This window comes from Otolemur garnettii, unplaced genomic scaffold, assembly GCF_000181295.1.
Source record: "Otolemur garnettii isolate 467f Iridium unplaced genomic scaffold, OtoGar3 scaffold00070, whole genome shotgun sequence".
Lineage (NCBI taxonomy): Eukaryota > Metazoa > Chordata > Mammalia > Primates > Galagidae > Otolemur > Otolemur garnettii.
In genome coordinates, this window is record NW_003852465.1 from 7,521,545 (window position 1) to 7,546,506 (window position 24,962).

General features: G+C 42.6%; 1 protein-coding gene and 1 long non-coding RNA gene across 2 annotated transcripts in view; one reads left to right on the top strand and one right to left on the bottom strand.

The window, feature by feature from the left end:
• LOC111726541 overlaps positions 1-4,548 on the top strand; it is a 45,138-nt gene extending 40,590 nt beyond the window's left edge. Inside the window, exons 3-4 of the long non-coding RNA XR_002774296.1 lie at positions 3,686-3,855; positions 4,334-4,548. This is a non-coding gene — a long non-coding RNA (uncharacterized LOC111726541). The remainder of the gene's footprint in view (positions 1-3,685; positions 3,856-4,333) is intronic.
• A 17,183-nt stretch (positions 4,549-21,731) lies between these two features.
• AMIGO2 (adhesion molecule with Ig like domain 2) lies at positions 21,732-24,957 on the bottom strand. The gene is made up of 2 exons (XM_003793558.1): positions 24,673-24,957; positions 21,732-24,310 (listed from the first exon to the last, which is right to left on the bottom strand). Exon 2 carries the CDS (start codon positions 24,244-24,246, stop codon positions 22,681-22,683), a length of 1,566 nt encoding a protein of 521 aa, XP_003793606.1. The 5' UTR covers positions 24,247-24,310; positions 24,673-24,957; the 3' UTR covers positions 21,732-22,680.
• Between the last annotated feature and the right edge of the window lie 5 nt (positions 24,958-24,962).

Sequence of the window (24,962 nt, forward strand, 5' to 3'; positions counted from 1 at the left end):
TGTCCTCTACCATCATCCATGAAACTATGGCAGATTAACTAGCTTGCAGATAAAATCTCAGATCCTTTGCAGTTCTTGATAAATATCTGAAACTTTTATTCGATCAGTAACAAAAGGAACTAAGAAAATTCCTAATGAAGGGAGTGGGTCCTTAGAAAGCTCTTTTATCCATTTTGCTAAGTTCACATTGAGAGAAATTTTTCAATTATTTCTATCTTTTTAATACTGAAAGCCCTGCATGAGATCTAGAAAGAACGAAATTTATAGTAAAGGAATGAAAGCCTTATCCTAAAGAGCTCTGCGCTTGGACCCAGGTATTTCAGGACCTTAGCTTCAAATTCTAGCTCTGTTTGTGGAGTGTTGGGCAAATTACTTAGTGACTCAGAGGTTGAGTGATGTAATTTTTAAAGTCCCTTTCAAGTTCTAAAGTCTGTGATCAGATACCGTGAAGGCTGCCATGATTCTTTTCAGAGAAATTTGGCTACATAATTTTAGCTTTGTGTGGGTTGTGCCTGTGGCTCAAGGGCAGGGTGCCAGCTCCATATGCCAGAGGTGGTGGGTTCAAGCCCAGCCCTGGCCAAAAACTGAAAAAAAAAAACAAAACAAATTTTAGCTTTGTGAAAAGTCATGCCTTAATTAGTAGTGGCTATGGTACCTAAGTTGTTAGAGTGCTGTGTTGTATTGTATATCAGACTTTGCTATTACACAATGCCAATCACTAGGATCCCTTCTGGTGATTTAAAATTAACCTGTGCCTCCAATGTGAAGTCATGTACAGACTTAAGGGGGAAACTGCCCAAGCAATTTGGCTACAGTTATCAGATTTGGGGGGAAATGTCTTCATTCTGAAGGGCAATAGAGTTCAGTGGCTAAGAGCCAGATGACAGGGCTTCCTAACTTAACTTTGTCTCTTACCAGCTAGCCAACCTTGGACAAATTACCTAACCTCTCTATGTTTCGGTTTCCTCATCTATAAAGCGGAGACCGTTATCCTACTTTCCTCACATAAAGCATTAACAACAGGGCCCGGTATAAAGTAATTGCTGGACCAACCTTAGTTATTTTCATGAAGTCACATTAGAGGAGATAATAGTTCTAAATGTTAAGGGAAATAGGCACAAATCAATAATGTTACTACAGGAGAACATGGATTCCCCTGATTGTTTTCTCAGAAGCTGATTAAGAGGGGATGAAGAGACTCTTTGAGACTTTCCATCTTGGCTGGGGGTAGGAAGGTGAGAGCCCAGTGCTACCCAAGTCTGGCCTTTTCTTTTCCCACTTTCTCAGGCACCTGGAGTAAGTGCAGGCAAGGTTAACTCAGAGTAATCATACCAAGTACCAAGAACAACCCCCCATAGTGAGCTTTGGAGGAATCGAGAGATTCAGCAGGTACCTTTCCTTTCCCATATAAAATATTTACATTGTTAAAGTGGCTAAGGTAACAGAACTAATTAAAAATCAGACGTCTATTTCATATTATTTCAATAAAGTCTTGCAGCAAGAAAGCTTTTGACTTACTTGAGCAAAAATAACTCGGTGCATGTGAGAGCATTATAATTTTTTTAAATAATGGGACTGCAATTTTTCTAAGTACTTCTTCCAAAGACAAAGAGACGTTTCAGAGCAGAAGAGTGGGGCTGCTGCCCTCTTATAGTTCTGTTGACAGTTATGCCTTAGGGTCACACAGAAAAAGAGGGGCCACTTCGCAGATCCCACTACCGTGTGATAAAACAACGGAGGTGATAACTAGCGTGGCAGTGTGAGGAGCTCTTTCGTATTTTCCATGGGAGCCTCATAACAACACTGTGAGGACATAAAGTAGGGAGAATGTATGATTTGAAGTCAGAGTTCAATTGTTGGGTAATCCACCAAAAAGGTACTAAGTTTTCACCACGTGCCAGGCACTGCACTTGGGGATGGAGGGCCAGTGGTAACCAAGACAGACAGTCCTGCCTGGCCTCTGCTCTGTGACTCCTTGCTGTGTGACCTAAGGTTAGGCAACCACAGTCTCTGAGCTCATTGCTTAGATACAGGATTAAGGTCAGCAGCAATGGGAGGTGGCAGGCAAAACTTTTGGCAATCTTACAACACTAGAAAAATGATGGAGGCTCAGGATTAAGTGCTTTACGTTGTGTTATTTTATTTAATCCTCACAGACATGAGTATTGTGATCTATAAATTTTAGGAAGAGGAACCCGAGTAACTTGCACAGGGCTTGCCGCAGTGTGTGGCAGTGCCGAGACCTGAGTCGGATCTGATGGAGTCCCCTTTCTATGCCCTTCAGCACTTGGGGACACTAACACCTCTAGGGGCCATCCCATCGGTAGATATCCCTAATGAGGAAAGATCTGGGGGAAAAGTGATTCTCCAAAACTTCCAATGGAATGCTTAAATCAAGCCCTTTTTACTCAAAACCTGAACCTCCTAGGACCCTCCGCTCTTGGCTCTTAGGCCTCATCATAAGCATGCTAATACTTGATCTTAACACTTCTTTGGCTAAAACCTTTGACTGACGGTGGGTAAGAATGCCGTGCCTCCAAATATGGGTGGAGCTGAAGGTTCCTGTAGCCTTCTGATTATGATCTTTTCCTTTGGACCTTTTATATGAGCAGTCTGAGAAGATACAAACACGGAGCCTCATGACTAATTCACATTCTAGCACGCCTGGAGCAGAGCTGTAAAGAGTAGCGTGGCAATTTGTAAAGCTGTGTGTGTGCGCGTGTGTGTCTAATGTCAATCATATATTTTTAGAAGCCAGAGGAGTTCCTGAAACATTTCCTAGATTTCCTGGGGCTTTTCTGAAACAAAGAATCTGATGAAGTGAATCATCAACTCTTACAAAGTCAAAGATCTAAAAACCTAAGTACACGATATTTCAGTTAAAATGATGAGGACATTACACCTAAAACCACATGAGAGACAATTACAGCTGTCAGCAAATAAATCATTTTGGATCACATCTTACATAGCTCATAAAGTAAAAATCACATATAGTAAAAAAAAAAAAAAAAGCGTGTGAAAATACCTGTAACCACCCATAAACTACCCTGATCGTAATCATTTTTTAAAACAAATAATGCTCTCCATTTCTTGGTTGATAGCTGTGGAGTCTTTAAAACCACACACATGTTCTTTCTGTGGGGTTTGTAACTGCTGAAGCTTGTCCTGTGACTTGACTGTAACTACGGTGCAATCTTAAGGACTGTCTGTCACAGATATACACATACAGTTAATTCAACAAACTTTAAACGTACCCACGACATGACTTCATGTTAGCCTCAAATGCTTTCGTTATTAAACAAGAGAAGATGAAATACCACAGGTGCCAATATATGGAATTTTAAAAAACAACCCTTCAACAAACCTAGGAAGGAACAAGAAAACAAACATTTGGTGAAAGAAAGATGTTAATGAATCAGAAAACAAACTCAGTTGAATTAATAAATCCAAGCGCAGGCTTTTAAGACAACACGAGATCATAAAATACAGAAATTTCAAAAGCTTACCCATCAACTAGAATGTAAGCTCCGTGAAGGCACAGTACCTAGTCTACATATAACAAGCACGTAATAAATATTGTTTAAATCAACAGATAAGAAAACACAAAGAGGAAGAGAATGAGAGGTAGTGAGATGGTTAAGGGTAAAGATCAAAAGATCACATAGGACTTCTGCTCATATTCCAGGGGCCGGAGCTCCATCACGTAGCTCTCCTGGATGGACTCAGAACTGGGAAAGGCTGTCATCCCGTTTCCCAGAAGAAAAATTAAACGATTTGGTTTATCTGCAATAGACAATGCTTGGATATTATCGTCTCTTCCCCTCGCCTCTAAACGTGTTCCTGTCTCTGCCTCTGGTAAGTCTTGACCACTTGTGCGTCTTTTCATGGCTCATCTTTCCCAACTATCTAGTAAAGTCCCAAGAGAAGAGAAATCGTGTCATGTCTTGAAACATTTTGGTCCTAACCCAGCATGGGGCTTTGTGTGCTTGAAAATTCCTCCATCCACCAGAGCGCATTTCAATTTACAGTGTCTTCACAGATTTATGTCATTGTTGATTGCCGAAGTGGAAGACCAGTATTTCTGACTTTATGATATACGAATGTTTGGATGAGCTGCGGAAGGCTGAGCGAAGCAAATGTTTCCATTCCATCCAGTTCGGCCCGCCAGGCCCACGTAGCTAGATGTAACCTTTTTCTTTCCTTCCCAAAATAAACCAACAGGGTCATGCCACATTTTTCTTTTATTACTACTGGACTTTAAATGTTCGCCGCCATGTTCCCAAGGATGGTGATATTTCCCTTTTTGTGCTCTCTCTTCCGTGTTTTGTATCAGGTTATCTTAATGAGAAATGTATAATTCTGAGCTGGCAAAGTCACCCCCAGAAAGAGCCCCCATCTCTGAGTCCCCAGAGGTGACTGCTGGAGGGACAGCTGCCCAACCCCAACTGGACTGTAGGCGATCTATTGTTATGGTAAGCCACCGCAATGTTGGAGTCTTTGTTATAGTAGCAAGCTTGGCTTTTCCTGCCATCATCCTGCCTGACTTCTGTGTCCACATGTTTGAAAGCCCGGGCCCTTCCCCTGAAGCTCATCAACCTATGTGACTTCATTTCCTCTACTGCCATTTGTCCACAGTCCTGCAGAGCTTCCCAAGGACACCTGCTCTCCATCCTCACCCAGTTCTCTTATTCACATTTCTGTCTCTTAGGCCTTTCCTGCCTTCACTTCCTTCCCACCATCTTACTCTCAGTGGCCCAGGAACTCAATCATTCTGGGGCTGACCAGCACCCCTGACTTCCTGGACACAAGTCCTTCCATTGCACCAATTTGCAAAAACTCTAAACCTAGGGCCCACTTTCTCCGCTCCCACACCTTCCCTGCTGACCACTTCTGAGGGCAAAGCACCAACAAAAATCACATAAACACGTTCACATGTTGCTTTCTTCAACTCCAAAGTCCCTCAAAGTTCCCTATTCTCATTCTTTTATTTCCCACAATTATTTCAAGTCTTCTCCACTCTTTTAAGCTCTTCCTCAATCTATCACGTGCCCCTCCCTCATTAAATGACTTCCTTTTCCATTTCACACAGCAGTTGTGACCGCCAGGCCCAGATTCCCTCCACTCCCTACCCAGTCATGGGCATCCTGTTTGTGGCCACACCCGTCCTCTTCTCCTTCCCTGTTCTCTGAAAGGCGGAGCTGGTCCTTCCCCTCCCTGTGTGACGGCTGCCAGCCCTCCTGCTGCGTCCTGTCCTGCCTGTGCTGGCCTCTCTGTGCCCTGTCTTAGCTGGCTCTTCATTCTCTCCTCCACCAGCCCCTCCACCCTCGCTTTTAGATACTCCCAAACCTTCCGAACTTGGCAGCCCTCTCAGGGTTTGGCATCCTGCTGCACAGTTGAGGCTCTGTCTTTTGTTTTTCATTCCCCCCATCTAAGCTTCTTGGAAGAGATCCCTGCACTTTCTTAATTCTCAAGCATTCCTCAACCCACTACCTTCTGTCTCCCTCCTTCACTTAACTACTTGTGCCAAGGTCACTTGTCCCTAAAGCTAGTGAACATTTCCAGGCTTCATCTTCCTTGATCTAAGTATTTGGCCCTGCTGGACAGGGGCTCCTTCTCCTTCGCCTTCAGTGATACTACCCTTCTGCTCTGCTTTTGCTCCCCCTGCTCAGGCCCCTCCTTTCCTACCTCCTGCTCTTCCAACTGCTTACATATTGCTATATTCCACTTTTCATCCTCTTCTCTTCTCTTACTGATTTATTTCACACGCTCCCATGGCTTAAACACCTAACTAAATGCTGATGACCAAAATCTAAATCTCGGGCTCAGCTGTTTCCTCAGAGCTCCAGGCATCTTCATTCATATTTGTGTTGACGTTTCTTCTTTGGTGCCCTACAGGCATTTCAAACGCTCCATGTCCAAAATGAAGCTCACTTTCTTCTTCCTCAAACACATTCCCCATCTTGAAGGATGGCATCACTCGCCCCTTTACAAGTCTTAAAAGTTGGCTTGGTGCTCTCCATCCAATCCGGTACCAATCTTGTCAATCCCAGGATTTTGACCTCTCTCACACGACCCCCTCTCCATCTCTACCCATAAAGTATCCAGGTCTTCATCATTTCTTCCTGATTACGCCTATAATCCCCTAACTAGTCTGCCTCTCCATATTCCAGCCAGAAAGTTCTTTCTAAATTAGAAATCTATTTGCATCACTCTACCTGCTTAAAGTCCTTCATGGGCTGACCCCATACCTTTCAGAATAAGGTGGAAATGACTTGGGGTGGAAATGACTTGGGATAGGGCAACTCTGTTTTTCTGCCTTCCTTTCTAAAGAGCCTCCACCCCTACCCATCTTTAATGGTGATCTGGGAAAATCAAACTTCTTGCAATTTGCTGGATACACACCCCATGGCCTCTCTGCCCTTTCAGCCACTAACCATGCCACTCCCTCCAGCTGCACTCTCCTCCTCCCACTCTACCTTGCAAACTTTTTCTTCAAGGCTTGTCTTGTGGTAATACATCCTTAGGAAGGCTTTTTTGGACATGTAGCACTGATATCCTTCTTCACTCTCCTATAGTGCTTTGTGTATATTTTTATTATTGTCCTTCTGTGAGTCTGAAATGATTTATCTAATTTCAATCAATTATTAAGTCCTAAAAATGGCACCTCTTTAATATCTTCAAAATCCTGCCCTCCTCTTGCTACTAGGCTACTGTGAAGGCCTTCTAATTGGTGTCACTGCTCCCACCTCCACCCCACCCCTACTCCCATAACTGATACCAAGAATCTCAATCACCAGAGAATTATTTTTCAAATGCAATGAATTAATAACCTTCCCTGATTCCAAATGGTCTTTTTTTTTTTTTTTTGTAGAGACAGACTCTCACTTTATCGCCCTCAGTAGAGTGCCATGGCATCACACTGCTCACAGCAACCTCCAACTCCTGGGCTTAGGCCATTCTCTTGCCTCAGCCTCCTGAGTAGCTGGGACTACAGGTGCCCACCACAACACCCAGCTATATTTTTGTTGCAGTTTGGCCGGGGCCAGGTTGGAACCCGCCACCCTCGGTATAGGGAGGTGGTGCCCTACCCACTGAGCCACAGGCACTCTTAAAAGACCTCCAACTGGCCTTTTAAGGAGGGTTTAAATCAGAACTAGTAGTTGTTCAGAAAATGTTGCTTTAAGATGTGAATATATGAATGAGGTCCAAGATGGCCTCAGAAAGTGTAATTTTTGCTAGTTCTTTTAGGATCAATGGAGAATACTGGGGAGAACATTCTTTAAGGCCAGATTAAAGGGGTTGCTTAGATAGAAGAATTGTAGAAGTCAATGTTGAAAAAGTTGCCCAGAGCTGATCTAAGGGGAATTTGGAACACATTTCTAAAGAATCACATAATCACGTGTGTTTTATCATGACAAAATTTAGTTCTGCAACTGATTTAGCCCGGGCCTGCTAAACAACGACAACTACAACCCAAAAATAGCCAGGCATTGTGGCAGGTGCCTGTAGTCCTAGCTACTTGGGAGGCTGAGGCAAGAGAATCGCTTAAGCCCAAGAGTTTGAGGTTGCTGTGAGCTATGATGCCATAGCACTCTACTGAAGATGACATAGTGAGACTCTGCCTCAAAAAAAAAAAGTGTTTTAAAAAGAAAATCATTAGTTACTGTTGTATTTGACCCAAGCCACTAAATGTTTAAATACTTAATATTTAAATGTATATTAATACTATTTGACTAAAGAAAACTTTAGATGAAACAAATTTATCAGAGTTTATTTGCTCAAAGAACAATTTGCAAATCAGGGAGCCCCTCAGAGCCAGAAGGGGTACAGAGAACTCCACTCCAGAAGCTAGGCAGTGTCTATGGACAGAAAGCGGCTGAAGAAAGCAGAAACAGGGAACCAAAACCAGATTGGTTGTTTCAATGTTACTTTCCTTGGAAAGGTCAAAGTAGAGGGGACTTCCTCATGGTGCTGGTTAACGCTGGCCTGTTTGGTTATGTGACTATTACTGCTGTGTCTCTGTCCAATGTCCCAGAAGATCAGATGATCAGCATAGTCCCAGCTTGGTGGCGCCGGACTATAGCATGAGTGACTCCATTTTTGTTTGGTCTCTTGGAACCTAGTGTAGGAAGTCAGTCCAAATCTGTGGGCTCCTATAAATTTTATTTAACATAGAAAATGAAACATATCTTTTCCTTGTCCACTGCACGTGGCTGATGGCTGAAGCACCTGTAACAAAATACAGATTAAAAAGAAGTATACCAATTTTTTAATGTTTTATGCGATATGGGAGCTCTTAGAAGTGAAGACCAAAGAAACAGGTTAGCTTGCATATTTTCGTGCTTGAATTTGATGGAGAGGTAGATAATCACCAAAAAGTCTGATTAGACCAAGCAGGTATGATATAATGGTAACAAACTCAGGAACTTAGCAAGGTCTGGTTGCTCAGGATCCTTCTTGGCGTTCCTGTGTCTTCAGATATAAGGATGATCCCTTCCTCTGGGTGTGCAGATGATACCTCTCAAATGACAGTCTTTTCTCAGGTCAGAAGATGAGGAAAAAAATGGGCGTGGTTTCTGTCTTTACTGTTTTTTCAAGTGTAAAGGTGCCATATCCTGGGAAAGCATGTTCTCAATCCCATTACCATACTAAAATCATTATATTCTCATGCAAACAATTTATTAATAAGAGGCAGCAACAGCAAATTTTTTTAAAAAAAAGAGTGCCAGAATTTTAAAAGAAAAAAATGCTACAAAATTTTTTTGTCTCCAGAGAAATTGATAGGTTGTTTAAGACCATACTCTGGTGTGTAGAAGCATGGTGCTCAAACTCAAATGTTCAGAGAACGTTCTGCACTGGGGAGAGTTTCTGCTGAAAGTTATGAATCATCTTTGATTAGCTAATAATTAAACTATTGATTTTGTCACTTTAACATCCACTTGAAGTTTGGGAAAGATGGAATTAGTGTAGTTTCAGTTCTTATTTTTAAAAGCTTTTTTGCAATAGATTGAGAACAGAAATGCCTGGATTAAATTTCCAGACCTATGAGAATCATTAAGTCTTCATCCTGATGCATCTCATCAGTCAACAAACATATTTGTCTCGCCATTAAAAAAATTTCTGTACCTATTTTGCAAGCCTCAAGTTACGTAATTATTTCTTGGGAACATATTAAATATTAGCTCTCATGATTCTGAATGTGAACTGTGACAGTGTTACGGGATATTTTATGACACCTAAAGTGACACTTAAGAGTAGGTGAAGTAGAGGGATGATGGATGTGATTATCTCCTTCCCTCCATTAGACTGACAGTTACTAAAATGGCATCAGCCCTGGTTGGCAGTACACAGAGGTAATCTCTACTGGTTAAGTGCCATTTAAGAAATCCCGGTGATAGAAGCGCTTTAAATTTAATGTTAGAAATCCAGTGAACGATAAAACAGAATGTGTTTATGGACTACAAACGGCATATATTAGTAGACCCCAAACTGTGAGGTTCTACAGAATACATGAGCCTAGGGGAAAAGAACTAAAACTTTTCTAGACTAGCACTGAAATCATTAAGAAAGAAGTGTGATTCAATACCATGAAAAGTAGAGGAGAAAGAGAGAGAGAAAAGAGACACAGAGGGAGGGAAAGAAGTGCAGAGAGGGAAAGAGAGAAAGGAAGGCAGGGAAAGAAACCATAGAAGGGCAAGGGAGGAATTTTGGAAGAACAGACGATTCTTGGTGCCAAATTCAGTGGGACATTTTTCCATGAGGATAAAAACAATCACAAGACTATAAACATAAATGCTATGTGGACATAAATTCTGTGGCTGCTGTCAAAATGATAATGCCACTCTTATTTTCAGAAATCTTTTTATTAGCTACATTGAGTTAATTTTATCCAACTGTCAGTAAATACTTGCTGGAAGTTGCCGGGAAGTGAAGAAAGGGAATGAATGACAGTGAACACTTAGCACAATGAATAAATCATCTCGGTACATCTGTGAACCTAAAGAGGAGAAAGTGGACCTCGTAGCTTTGGTGTCTGCTTTTTGGCACAGGAATCGAGGTGCTACCGGACCTAGGATGGGTAGCATACGCTCTTGGAATTGTTTTTCCAACAGAAATGTTAGATTTGTGGTGAATGTAATCAATCTTTTTTTTCTTTAGGGCTATCAAATCCAAAAATGTCTTCAATCTTAAGGGGTCTTCCTAGTGACCAACAGGAACATCCTTTACTGAGATGGCTGATGGGGATAAGAGAACTGGTCTACCATGCTAGTAAATTGATTTAGACAAGCTCAGACAGGGATTTGGGCCTGCTGTCACAGTCAGAAGTTCTCCCAATGCATTGACAAGCATTCTTAATTCTCTTCTTACCAAAAAACAAGGACAAACTGGTGCAGCTAAGTGTTGCCTAGGCACTTAACAGCCTTTGCACTGACCACTGAGAGAGAGGACTGGGTGGCTATGTAAATAATGGAGGTTTGGGGGTCCAGGGATGTGAGATCAGATCCCATCTTGACTTCCCACTAGCTATGTTATATAATCTCCAGCAATTTCCCATCTGAAATGTGTCTATTAATGCCTACCCACAAGGATGGTTTGCCTCTTTGCAATTTTATAGCAAAGACCCTGGCACTGTACCAAGCACACAGGATATGGTCACCAGGGCTGACAGGAGTCACTTTTGGCAGCTCTGCTCTGTCGCTGTTCAGATTTTGACGCACTGGCTATTTTTTTTTTTTTAATGAACTAAAAACTGTAGGATCTTTATCCAGTAATATCTGAATGCCTACTTCAAGCAAAAGTTGTGGTAATTCCAAAATTAGAATGTCAATAATAAATCAAAAGGAGTGGGCCTTACCCACGAAGGACAGCCAAGTGGGTTGAAACCAGCCAAACTTGGATTCTAGTCTTAATTTCCTACCTACTGGCCACATGACCTTGAGTAATTCATTTCTTTCCATTTTTTTTTTTTTATATAGAGACAGAGTCTCACTCTATTCACTCTATTGCCCTCAGTAGAGTGCCATGGCATCACAGCTCACAGCAACCTCCAGATCTCAGGCTTTGGCAATTCTCTTGCCTCAGCCTCCCGAGTAGCTGGGACTACAGGTGCCCACCACAATGCCCGGCTATTTTTTGTTGCATTTTGGCCAGGGTCGGGTTCAAACCCACCACCCTCGGTATATGGGGTTGGCACCCTACTCACTGAGCCACAGGTGCCACCCTTCTTTTGATTTTCTCATGTATAAAATGGACAACAGACTTACTTCAGTGTAGTGTTGTATAAATTGAATGAAATGACATGTATGACCCCTGACTCTGCATCTACCAGCTGTATGATCTTGGGCAAGTTTCTAAATCACTCTGTATGTCTGTCTGCTCACAGGTCAAGCGGATTTCATGGTACCCTAACACAGAGATTGTTAATAGGACTGCACAGGTTGGCACTTGGTAAGTGCTCAGTAATGTTAGTGACTCATTTTGCATTGTCACTTCCTTATCAGTTTTATTGTTATTAGCCAGAAATTAGGTTGATGAGGTGACAATGACACAGACATGAAAATAATGCTTTAATATAGAGAGAGCATGATATTCCAAGAGGATGGAGCTGCCGGATGCAGGGTGCAGCCCGCTCTCAACAGAAAGCGAAGAGGGCTTGAAGTGGGGGACACTGGCAAAGGTGAGAGGGTCACCTGACAGAGATGAGCCCCCATGCATCACTGACACTGATCCAGCTGTCACCTGGGGTAGTCACTGTCCCCTGGCCTTTCCCAGCTCACAAAGCACTTCACACCCACATCACGTGCTTCCTCTCCTTACGTCCCTCCTTGCGGTGGCCAGGTATTCCTCAAGCTCACTCCTCACCTTCTGCCCTGCCCCACTCTGGTTTCTTCTTTGGCTTAGTTTTCTCTGGTGATGACACAAGTTCCCCCTCATACCAGGAACTAACTCAGAAGGTACGTTGCCATGGAAGTTGCTGGAAGTCTCTACGTCTTGACAGGGGAACTGTTATAATTGGGCTGTCAGACCACACGCCCCCCCACAGAGGTCATCTCTGCATGAATAAACTGCATCCCTGCCATGTACTCACTGAGGTAGTCAGCATTCCTCTTGACAGAACTAGATTCCCAAAACACCTTCTCCAAAGGTAAGAGACAGCTTATTAAATCTGTCAGGCCCACTGCCTGGTACCTTGTAAGCCCAGTCCGATTCCTTTGAGGCCCTTGACACATGCTAATTGGCACTACTCTGTTGGCGGGTGCTGAGAGGAGGCAGGCGGCAGGCGCTGGCTTCCCTGCACTCAGCGTGACGTCTTTTCATAAATGCCAATGGGAGGCCTTAAATGAGTGGGAAATATATGCTAACCGGGCACTTGGATATGCCGAGACAGCTTATTTATCACTGAATAAGGCAAAACTCTTCACTTGCTCTTTTGGGGGATGAAGGAGCATGTCATCAACTATGGGCGAAGTGGCAAATGTGCCACATGGAAATCCTGTGTGTTGTCCTCCTCCTCTTGGGCTTTACTGCCAGGGCCAGTCCCACAGCTCCTTCTGTCCTGGGCATTCATTTATTCATACTTCCAATGAATATTTATCATTTTCTGGGCCAGGTTCCTTTCTCAGCACTGAGAATGGTGCAACACCAAACGAAACAGCCCCCAAATTCTTGCCCTCGTGGAAGGCGCATCGTGAGTAAAGCAGAACACATGTCAGATGGAGAAAAGTAAAACAAGGAAGGGGCTGGGGTGGTGGCCGTGACACGAGGTAACCCGGTCAGAGGCCAGGGGAGCAAGGAACAGAAGGAGGCTGAGCTAGTCAGGGAGAATCCAGAAATGGTATGTTAGGAAGGGGGGGCAGAAACACCAAGCATCTGCAGGGCAAGGTGCTGGGTGTGAACAGAGGCTGACGGGCAGGGCAGCGTGAGTGTGGGGCAGGCGGCTGGGCTGTGAGGCCAGACACTTGACGGGATGGAGGGGGCTTGCAGAGCTTTGTATGGGCTTGGTCCCTGCTATACTTTATTTTCATTATTATTTTGAGCCCAAGTCTCACTCTGTCACCCTGGGTAGAGTGCTGTGACATCATCTTAGCTCACAACAACCTCAAACTCTTGGGTTCAAGAGATCCTCTTGCCTCGGCCTCTCGAGTAGCTGGGACTCCAGGCATGTGCCACCATGCCCAGCTAGTTTTATCTAGTTTTTAGTAGAGACGGGGTATCTCTCTTCCTCAGGTTGGTCTTGAACTCCTGAGCTTTAGGTGATCCTCCCACCCTGGCCTTCCAGAGTGCTAGGATTACAGGTGTGAGCCACCAAACCCAGCCACCAACTACACTTTAGAATTTGCTGTTGAGCTTTCAAACCAAGTGAGTTAAAATCTCCATGGTGGAGCCCAGGCCTGGGAATGACTGGGAAACCTCCATGTGTGTCTCCAGAGAGTAATCAGGCATTGGGAGTCATAAGGTTCTGAGCAGGGGAAGGATAAGAGCTGGCTGGTGCTTCACAGGAGTCATGGTGGCTGCTGTATTAAGAACAGACCCGGGGAGGGGGCGGGGAAGCTGGATGCAGGCAGATCAGTGAGGTCACTGTGGTGATCCCGGGAGGGATGCTGGTGGCGTGGTCGTGGGATGCAATGGCAATGGTACCAGCTGAGACTGGGTGTGTTTGGAAGGTAGACCCCAGAGAATCTTCCCACAGATAGAGTGGGTGTCAGAGAAAATGAGCAGTCAAAGATGACACCCAAGTACAGGGCCTGAGCAACTGGAAGGATGGAATTGCCATTTGACCAAAATGAGAAACACATGGGACATGTGCCATGCCAGAAGGCATGTCTCAATCACACGCAAACACTTCCCATGGAAATGCCCATTGACAGTAAAATCCTCAGCACCTGATACATAAAAGGCTTTCATGAGAGAGTGCGCAGGGTGGGGCTGGAGGGCAAGGGTCGTTGGATAGCAAATAATAAACATGTGTTCTAAGCATTCTTTAGAAATAAGTAGAGGAGATGAAGATGTCCTCACCGGAGAAAAAGTTTCCAGAAATGCCTCTGCCTCTCTGTGGGAAAAGCCTCCATGGCCTGGCAGGAATCCTGCCCCTAAATGTAGGAGAGCGAAGGGATCCTTGAAATTGGCTGATAGCACTCCCATGTCTCCCAGTGCTCCGGTACTTACAGCTGAATACCCAGAGGGACAAACAGCAGGGAGTGAGCCAGCCACCTCCTCCATATAAGGAGAAAATCCCTCAGGAACAGGGCCTGAGTCTACTTTATGAAAATCTCAGGCCCTGTATGGGGCTGCATATGATTTCATTTTCAGAAGCCCTGCCAATTTCCTAAGATGCTTAATATTAACCAATTAAATAAGAAAAGAAATGTAATAACACATTTGTCCTTCAAATCACTATATACTATAGCTAATTAAGGTCCTCATTACAAATAATATATAATAATCAATGACATGCTTTTGCAATTGAATCCTTATGTGAGTAAGATTTATAAACACAAGTGGCTCCTGACAAACTTGGCCTAGGATCAAGCACTGTATTTCCTCTGGGTCTTGGGGAAAAGTCAGTGTTATTATAAATGGTTGCTTAGGGGAGCTATTTGCTCTTTTCTCTACTGATTTGAAGTAGGTCATATTGCAGCTGAAGGCTTCCCTAAGGTTGTAATTAAGTATGAATATTTAAAAAAAAAAAAAACTGAGAAAGGGGTGGCACCTGTGACTCAAAGGAGTAGGGTACTGGCCCCGTATACCAGAGATAGTGGGTTCAAACCCAGCCCTAGCCAAAAAAAAACTGAAGAAAAAAACAAAAAACAAAAAATTTCTTTCAGGCTTTCACATCATAGACTTTTCACTGTGTTCACAAGGTATTTTCTTTGGAATATGCAATAGCTCTATAAGCATAGATTTTGAGAAAAATTCGCTTAAACATGAATGCTTTGAAGAAGTATTTAACCAGGCAGTGTTGGGGCCTTATTGCACACAAATGCTCAGTAAGCAGCTTGAGCTGTTGTGATTTAATTCTTTAGGTCAGTCTGGTGGTTTTTTCCCCTTGAAAATTATATCTTTCTGTCTCTTCTCAACCCAAATCATTCACTCTTCTAAAACTGGCTTAGTCTAATCAATATCCGAGCTAGCAAAGTAAATTTAATTACAGTATGGCTTGGGTAAACATTAGCTCTAAGACATTTCTTGGTCTATGGAGTGATAACTGAATTAAGTAGGATTATTTCATCATTACCGTATTAAGCCTGCATTGTTACACAAGAGAACCTAATACCTCTAACTCTTTTTAGCCTAGCAAAATATGCTATAAGCATTTACATGAGCCAATTTAGTAGGTTTCCTTCTTGAAGAGCTGTGAAATAGGAATACATTGCAGCTACCTTTTCAGTGCAGTGGGAGAGGAATGTGAAATGAGGACGCTGCCCACTGGACCCCATCCAAAGGCCCCAGTGATCAAACCACCTACAAGCCTCATTTTAAGGCAGTTCCTCGGGCTTCCTGACAGCCACTGTAGTTGAATCCCCACAGGCCTGGGGCTCACTCACAGACCTACCTTCTATCGTGTCTATCTGTGCAGCTGAAAAACAAACAGGATCTCTCTAAACATAGAATCTCTGAAGCCTCTACTTAAGCATTATTTCTTCCATGAATCTTTCACTGACCTCCCTATCTCTGGGCATTTCTATATCAGAGTACAGGCCTCATGATAAAACTATATTTATGCCTTTCTTTGAAGCCTGGGAACAGCTGGGTCATCCTTGACCTCTGGGTAGAGTGCAGGGACTGATGCATATTGGATATTTAATACTATTTGAATGAACGAATGAATACAGTTGAATGCAGTTCAACCAAGACACACAAATAAATGTCTACCATGTGCTAGATGCTGGATAAAGAGATGGAAGGCATATATAGATCTTGTAAGTTGAGGATCCAAGTCAGGAGGATGGAAAATGTTAGAGAGGCAGAAGAATAAAAACAGCCTTGGTAGAAGGCCAAAGCAGTGAACTGCCAGGGTTCAGGGAGATCACTGCAAACAAAGGAAGGCACAGAGTAGAAACTTGAAAGCAGCGCCAGACCACAGAAGGAAAGGTAGCCTCAAACCCGATGGAAGGGGGCAGGAAGGCAAGGCCCTCTGGTGGAGCTGAGAAGTATTGCAATTGAGGTCTGGCTAAACTGAGTTTGAATCCTGACTCCTTTACTACATGCTTTTTGGACAAATCAGTTAACATTCCTAAGCCTCAGTTTCTCCATATGTGAAATGGACATGAAAATAATATTCTCCTTACATATATGAGACAAAATTCATAAAGCCCTAGGATGGGACTTACGTATAAGAAACGTTAGAAACATTATTGTTATTATTCTCACTCCTTGTGGCATATAGCTAGGACACATTTAGAAGACTTCATCTTAACTGTGGTGGAGGTGAATGTAGAGGCTGAGTGTGAAATGTGTAGGTCCCTAGTCTCCCGTAGATTTGATCAACAATGATAATAAATCACTCTCATGCCAGAGCTCTATTAAGTAGTTTACATCACCTCCCTAAAATGTCAGCTTTCTGAAGGTAGGGATCCTAGCTAAGGTAACTTGCATGGCACCCGGGCTGTGGTTACCTAGTGTTAAGGCCCATGCCACATTAGCTCAGCTGGTCAAAACAAGGTCTTGGCCAATTATCTTCCTTTCTCACCTCCATTATAGTCACTAGCAGACAAATCAACTCAGTTGCTTTAGGTTTATTTGTTTACTCTCTTAGTTGTGCCTAATCTTCTTTAAGAGGACAGAGTCATTATTACATAATTTATGGCTACACAGTATCTATCAAAGCTCAATCATCTAATGTTGGTTATTGCCAGCCATTCATCACCTTGATCCTATAATGCTCAACTCCATGACACTAAGATCTCGTGGATGCTAACAAAATTGTCTGAAAGTATATTTGCTACTCTGCTGGCATGTCACCTTACGGGAAGGTTTGACCAAGTAAGCAAGTGAGGCTGCACTGTGAAATAATTTAAAAAATTATCCTGAGAAATCAAATTTTCAAATGAGTTGGAAAACTCCCTCATGGGTCTGAATTGTCTCTATTGCTTCTCTAGAAATTTAAAAACAAATCCTCTGATATTCACTAAAATAGAACTTTTACACATGAAGGCTGTGTTGACCAGTTTGATGGAAGTAGTTCGGATTGCATGTGAAAACCCCACACTGTACCCCAGAAGTGCATTAATGTACATAGTTACCATTCAATAAAAAAAAAAAAAGAAAAAAAATAGAACTTTTACTCAAAATTCAGGTCATCTTTAATTAAAACATACTGACATCGATCAGTTACTCATTTAAATAGTCTGATATGTAGTTTACAATAAGAAAGAGGATACTTAGTTTTTTGTGTTTGTTTTTTGGTTTTTATTGAGACAGAGTCTCACTATGTTGCTCTCGGTAGAGTGCTATGGCATCACAGCTCACAGCAACCTCAAAGTCTTGGGCTTAAGTGATTGTCTTGCCTCAGCCTCCCAAGTAGCTGGGACTACAGGTGCCCCCACAATGTCCAGCTATTTTTGGGTTGCAGTTGTCATTATTGTTTAGCAGGCCTGGGCCAGGTTTGAACCTGCCAGCCCTGGTGTATGTGGTGTATGTGGCTGACACCCTACCCATTGAGCTCCGGGCACCAAGCCAGATACTTATTTTGATATTAATATAGCGTATGTGGGAAGTGCACCCAGAGTGGAGGTGCACTAGCTCATGGACTGGAGGGTGCCTAGTCTATGAAAACCCTATCTTCTCAAGTAGATTTCCAGTTTTGCTACTTGTGACACATTGTGTTTTATAAGAAAAAAATCATGTCCGCCTTTCTTATGACTTATGATCCCCTGATCTCCCATTCCTCTTCTCCTCAGACTTGCTGTAACCATCATTCACTCTTACAGAGAGTTTATTTATGATCTGTAAAGCCACTGGCTTTATGAAGTCATTCTATTGGTACAGCACCTATACAGTAACTATGCAGTTTTTTTAAATGAATTATCATGATAAAAACAGCTTATTAGCTGGGTTACTTGGAAAAATAATTTATCCTTTTTGAGTTTCTTGTCCCACCTGTAACAGGGTAATATCTCCCACCCTTGCAAGGCTCTGTGATGAGAATGATAATAAAGAAACACTACCTCTCACAGTGTGCCTGGTATTTAGTAAGTGTTTAATGAATTAAAGCCAGTATAAATGCTGTATGCACATTTTACAATTTACAAAGTCCATTATTCCACATTCTCTTTGCTCTGATCCCTTGTTGTAAACGGGCTCCCTTCCCTGGAATCTATCCACAAGGGCCCCTTAAACAGTCCTTAAAATTATTCAAGAGGTTATTATAAGAATCTTCATTTCTACTTTTTATATATTACCATCCAATAATACTTTCAAGAGAAAACTAATCATCTTCTTTCCACATGAACTTTTGTGTTATTATATAATACAAAAAAGCATGGGTTTCGGGGCTGACTCCCAGGTAAGGATGGATGAGAGAACCATGATAAGAATCTTACTGCTCCCTTTAAAAACTATTATTCTAATACAATGGAAAAGCAAAGGAGTTTGGTTGTCTGTAGATATAATAAAATCTGCCCTTAAACACCTTCGGAATACCCCCTCACTTTACTATGATCTAATCAAATTTGAAAGCTCCAAAGCTCTTGTTATGATCTGTGGTAGCTCCTTTCAAACTAAAAATAGCTTTCCAAATGAAGAAATTTGGCCATCTCAAAATAAATAATTCCATAGCTCCTAACTTAGAAAAATAGAAATCATATATGAGAGCTGACAATTTACCTTTCATTTAGTGTCAGGGAATCAAACTCTTGCTCTTCTAATATATTGGAATGTTTTGTAAATGGCTAAGATTCTTCTTTTTATTAATATATCATTGAGCAAATAAGAATACTGTATTTTGATATAGCCTCAAGCACAAAATTTGCTATGGGCCCATTTCAGGATGTGTTGCATGAAAATAGGCAGAATTGGAATTGCACAACAAATGATGGGCAGGCCTTACCCCCAAATTTCTGAGTCTGAATCTGTGGCTGAGGAATATGCAGAAGGCCAGGTGCTGGAATCCCTTGTTTAACTGTCCCCCGAGTGTCTACTGAGAAGCTTCGCGTAGGACCTGCGGCTGGATCAGTGGGTAAGCCAGATGACACTGGAAGTGGGCAACAAGCAATCATCAGCTGTGGCAAAGGACAAGCCAATGATGTGGCAGGATACTCAGGCCGAATCCTGTGTCAACAGTGCTTAGCAAAATGGTCCAAATCAAATGTCTCAGAATTTGGACTGACAGCGTGTCTTCCTGTTCCTCTTATGTTTCCACCCCCGTAAGTTTCACCTACGTCCCTTCTGATGGGCATTTTAGAAAAATGTTTATTTATAAAAATAAAAACCATCTTTCCATGCAAGTAATTCACACAATTAGTGCTGCAAATGAATATATTTAAATGTCTCTAGGCCAGACAGTGAGGACTAATGCAGACGTGGACTATAAATGCAAAAATCTCTTAGGCCATTCTTTCAGATTATACATCTTAAAAATGTATGTAAAAATGTAACTCACAATTAATTATACACTATCATACCAGAAGCATAGAGGAAATAGTAGACGGAGTATCTTCCTTCCAGTGAAAAAAAATACTCTATGCTGTGGAAAATTTCACTTTCTTTGATCTTGGCTTGATTTCTCCAGTGAGCCTTCCTCTCTCAAAGGTATGTACTAAAAAATATGAAATGGCTTAAAAGAATAACTCAGTCACATAAATCCAGATTATTACTTGGAAGGAAAATTATATAAAGGTTTCGAGTGAGACAAATGTATAAAGCACACATTAGTTTCGTTCTTACATTTCAAATACGTGCAATCAGGCTCCTACCAAAAAACTGATGTACCCAAGAATTAAAAATTCTACATCACAGCACTTGAGCTCATGTTTTTTATCTCCATGTCTTCCTATTTTCACTCAAAACACAGCTTTGCTTTTTAGTATTCAGGATTTTTTTTTCTCTTTTCTTTTGTTTTGGTTCTAAGTATCTTAGTTTCTATCTCAACTCAGCCCATTCTTTTTTCACTAAGGGAATATTAGGACCAGTGAAGATCAGGCTCTACTAACTCCATCCTCCTACCACTGTCCTTATTTCCCTGCCAAATACAACACTTACTTTCTGGGATCAAGGATTTGAGAACCAGAAGGACCTAAGAGATCCGAGGCAGAGAAGACTGATTATGGGAATCCTCTTTCCAACTTCCTTGTCAGGGAATGGTCCTAACTCTCTCACCAAAGTCTATTTCATGGCCCATTGCTGCAGGCCTTTCCATCCTGAGAGAACTTATGTAGCGGAAGAGCTTTTCCTTGTGTGCAGCCTCGCTGTGTGATCCTAAACAAATCACAGTATTCTTGAGTCTAAGTTTCTCCAATGAGGAATGAGGGGATGATTCCCAAAGGTATGCAAATTGCAAAACTTTTCCTAATTATTTAAATGATTAATTGGAATAAAAAGCTCGCTTGCAGGGTGGTGCCTGTGGCGCAAAGGAGTAGGGCACCAGCCCCATATACCAGAGGTGGTGGGTTCAAACTCGGCCCTGGCCAAAAACTGCAAAAAAAAAAAAAAAAGAAGAAGAAGAAAGAAAGAAAGAAAGAAAGAAAAAGAAAAACGTGCTTGCAGCGTCTTTGGCTTTGAAGGATACTGTCTAAGAGTAAGGTCAGTGTTTGAGAGGCAGAAGCAGTAATTTTAATATCACGCCATAAGGAATTTTCAATGCTGTTGAGCAACTCATCTGCATCCTCTACCCTAAAGGGAGACTTCCAGGCCACGTGTTCCTTAACCCCCTGCTTCCCAGCCTGTCCACTGAGAGTCCGAATCAACATGGCACTTAGGGAGCTCACCATCCATTCACAGAAAACCACCATTGCCAAAATCAATGGTTGATCTTCTGTTCTTCTCTACTTCTCTGCAATATTTATCACTGTTGCCTATTCTCCTCCTCTACTAATTCTCTTCTCTCTTAGCTCCAGTTACAAAAAATCTTTGATTCTCCTTTGCCCCTTGGCCACATTTTTGTCTGATTTTTTGGTTCCTTCTCCATGCCCCTCCCGTTAAAGATAACCATTCTTGTGGGCCTCTTCTCTATTCCACAGAGGATGCTGAACCCTAGATCCCTTCTATCTCTGTCACTAATTCACTGTTCAACCTTACACAACAGGCTACGCTCTTGGGGCTTCATTCATCCCTGTGAAAGAGCAAGGAGCTGGACTTGAAGATCCGGAACACCACTTTGAACCACAGAATGCTGTGCTAGGCTATCTTAATCCCATTCCTACAGTCCATCAATCCACGGTAACTTTCAGAAAGCCAGTGTGAGTCTGTGATGGAGCTAAGACCAACAGGAAATCATCGATTCGAGTACAGAAAGAAACCAAAAACACCACTGGGTCTGAAACTTTCATTTTACAGCTGAAGAAACTGAGCTTACTCGATTACCTCATGGCAGGGACAGAGATAATAAGGAGGTTTGCTGGGCTCTCACGTGTTGCAAAATCAAAGTTTAAGTGTCTTCCAAACCCGGTTAAAGTGCAGAATGATATCAGAGTAACATGTGATATAGGAGGCACAAATTTGTCTAGAATACATCAAAGCCTTCTCCCCCACTCTTGGAAAAATAAATTCTATACTACAAGAATTTCAGAGACAGATTTGCTATAGGTGTTGCTTTACACAAACTATCATAATCTGATTACATAACACATCTTCGATTTGTTTTTAAATAGCCAAATAAAACAAGACATCAAGTCACAGATCACATATATTTACATTAATTTAAATGTCCAAAGCACAATACAGTAAGGTCTATTCAATAATTCACAGAATTTAAGATTTACACACACACAACCACATGAACAAACATGAGCCTGCTAGAACAAAGATGTAAGAAGCTACTCAAGACAATTTGGGTATCGGCACCCACAAGTTTATGGCAACAAATAATGATGTCTTTAAACTTTCAATGGCATCTTTTGTACAAGGATACAGAATGGAACGAAGGGTGAACAAATGTACTTTTATTGCACTATTTATCTAACATTATATAGGACGTGGTTATATCTATAAAGATCCAGTAAATTTTATCAGTATAGTCTGTTTACTCTAGTCCAAAATAGTGATTTGGGGTGAATCATTCCCAAATCCAATTTTATATGGATTCTTCCTTCACTATCTTTTAAAAATGAAATAGGCCACTGGTGCTTTTCTTTCAAGTAACTCAACTTTGGTCCTAAGAAATTAGCAGTCTATTTTTAAAGAACACTAATATATGAAGTTTCCTTTTTCTCTTGAGACTTTGGAATAAAGGGACAATGTCAGTCATCTCACCTCTGGGCCAGCCTTGAAAACAAGCAATGGTGCTAAAGACCAAAAGATTGTTATCTAGAACCTACACTTTGGAAAACAACGCTATCTTTCTCTGGCACATTTAGGAACCAAAATGCTTTATCTCATTTCCTATCAACCATTTTAAGAGACCATCTGGTTCTATTTCAAAACAAAAACGACACCATTTCTGTCCTGCTGTGTATTTTGCTGACCACACACAAAGTTAAATATGAAGAGATTAAATTATGACATCATACAAATACAGGCACAAAATTAAGTGGACGCCACAAAGGGTGTGTCCGAAAACACTGAATTGACTGAATCTGAGTCGGATTTCCCCCTGGTGGACTTTAAGATGCCCTCAGCTATCGCTGTCTCGCTGGGAAAGAGCCTGACTTTCCCATTCTGCCCCGCTGCAGTATCCTTCAGGGGTTCCAAAAACACCACTCTTTTACCTGCACCTGCCTTCCTTTCATCAGTGGAAGCATCACTAGCAGGGCCGGGACTAAGAATGGATGAATGGGCATTGCTTTGGTTTAGCATATTTTTCTGTCGCTTGGTTTTACACTTGCAGGGACATGGAGTCAGATAGAGGTACAAAAGTACCAAAATGATACTGGCTACGCAGGCGGCGAGAGTGGTGAAAGCCGTGTTAAATGCCTCATGAGCATGGGATCTGCTCACAGTGAAATTGCTCACGTTTATCGTGACATCCACAGTTTCATTTAACAGGCGTTGCCTATTCATTGCAATACAAGAATACACTCCAGCATCCTCAAAACGGGGGCTCTCTATAACCAGACTTCCATTGTGAAATACGTGAAAGTTTTCCTTCTCTTTATCTGGCTCCAGCAGTTTGTTATCTGGACCGACCCAGATGAAATCGGTATTTGCATTACCAGTCTTGCTGTCACAGTGAACAATCAGTCTTTCCCCGACCTGAGCCTCATGAATAAAGCCAAGTGCATGGAAGGAACCATTGATGATGCTATCTGAGCAATTCATAAAGCTATCCTGGAGCAGAAGCACCTGATGGGAGTGCTTAGAGTCAGACCACAGGCGACAGGTGTAATCGTTCTTAAAATCCATCACTGAGCTAAAGTGCCTACGATACCAAAAGACCAGCAATGAGTACAGGGAACAGTCACAGATAAATGGGTTTCCATGAAGGTAGATGCCTCTCAGCTGTTTTCCTGGCACTAAATTTATATGGTGCATCGGGATGGAAGAAATCCGGTTATAAGAAACATCTAAAAACATCAGTTCAGCCAGCTTGAACCTTCCAACGTACAAATCCATAGGAAACTGCGTGAGAAAGTTTCCACTTAAGTAGAGCTTTTGCAATTGGGAGAGCCCTCCAAATGCCGAATGATCAAGATAGGAAATATGATTGTTGTAAAGTAGGAGCACTTCCAGAACCTTCAACTCTTGGAAGACTGCATTTTTCACTGCCTTCAGCTTATTGGATGATAAGTCCAGACATTTCAAATTTGGAGTTGTGGAAAAACTGCCCGTGGAAATGCTAGTGATGTTATTATGACGAATAATCAGGGTGTTCAGCTTCATAAACGATACCGGAATCCACTCAGAATCCAGAAACCCAATTCTGTTATAGCTCAGATCCAGTCTCTTAATCAATCTGAAAAGGTTCCCAGGCACCTTGGACAGGTTTTTGTTAGTGCAGCTAACGATGTCAGTGGCACAGATGCAAGCGGTGGGGCACACCCCAGAGGCGCCAGGGCTCACAGTCACCGTGATCACCAACAAACACAGCAGTTCCCTGCAGCCCGGTCTGACAGCTCCTGGCAGGGTGGGCAGCGTGTGTAAGCGTAAAGACATTATGGTCGCCTCCAGAGTCTCTTCCTGGCGTCTTTTCCACCAGCTCAGCCTCCCACCAGGGAACCTGGTAAACAATTAATATTTAAGAGGCGGTAAATGCAGAAGTTAACCATCCCTAGTTAACCCTTACTTTCTTCCCAATAACTTTTGAAATGGGTGTTGTTAAACTGAGGAGCTCTATGTTGCCTCTTTACCGTTAAATGCATTTCCCCCAGTGGGGTGGGGGGTTGTTAGTCCTGCTTGTAAACAGACATGTAGTCACACTCTAGGACAACCTTCTTACCGTCAGAAACTCAAATTTTTAAAAAGGTGCATCCTGCGTTGGTTTTTTTTAACTCCCTCCAACAGACACAAAAACACATAAATACATCCTATAAACAATTAAACGGAAACACTCAGCAAGCCACAGTCTAGAAAACCACTCACGGAGCTGGGCAGCCTCCCGGGCTCGGGGAGAGGCGGCCGACGCGGTGTCTCCGGCAGGTCCGCGCGCCTGTCGCTCCGCACCTTCCGACTTCCCTTCCCTCTAGCTCCCGGCGGGCGGCAGCCTCTCTCCGGCTCTCAACTTTGGGGAGTTTCAAGCAGCCGCGGCGGCAGCAGCAACCCGGGCGCAGCCGAGCTCCCCGCTGGCGCCGGTCGGTTCTCCCGGGCTCTTCTCATTGCACGGCTGAAGGTACCGCCTCGGCGCCGCGGCCGCCGTGTGCCCGCGCGGGGCG

What these genes read in the sequence shown, in the direction of transcription:
- AMIGO2 (XM_003793558.1), bottom strand. Translation starts at nt 24,246, where the DNA reads ATGTCTTTACGCTTACACACGCTGCCCACCCTGCCAGGAGCTGTCAGA.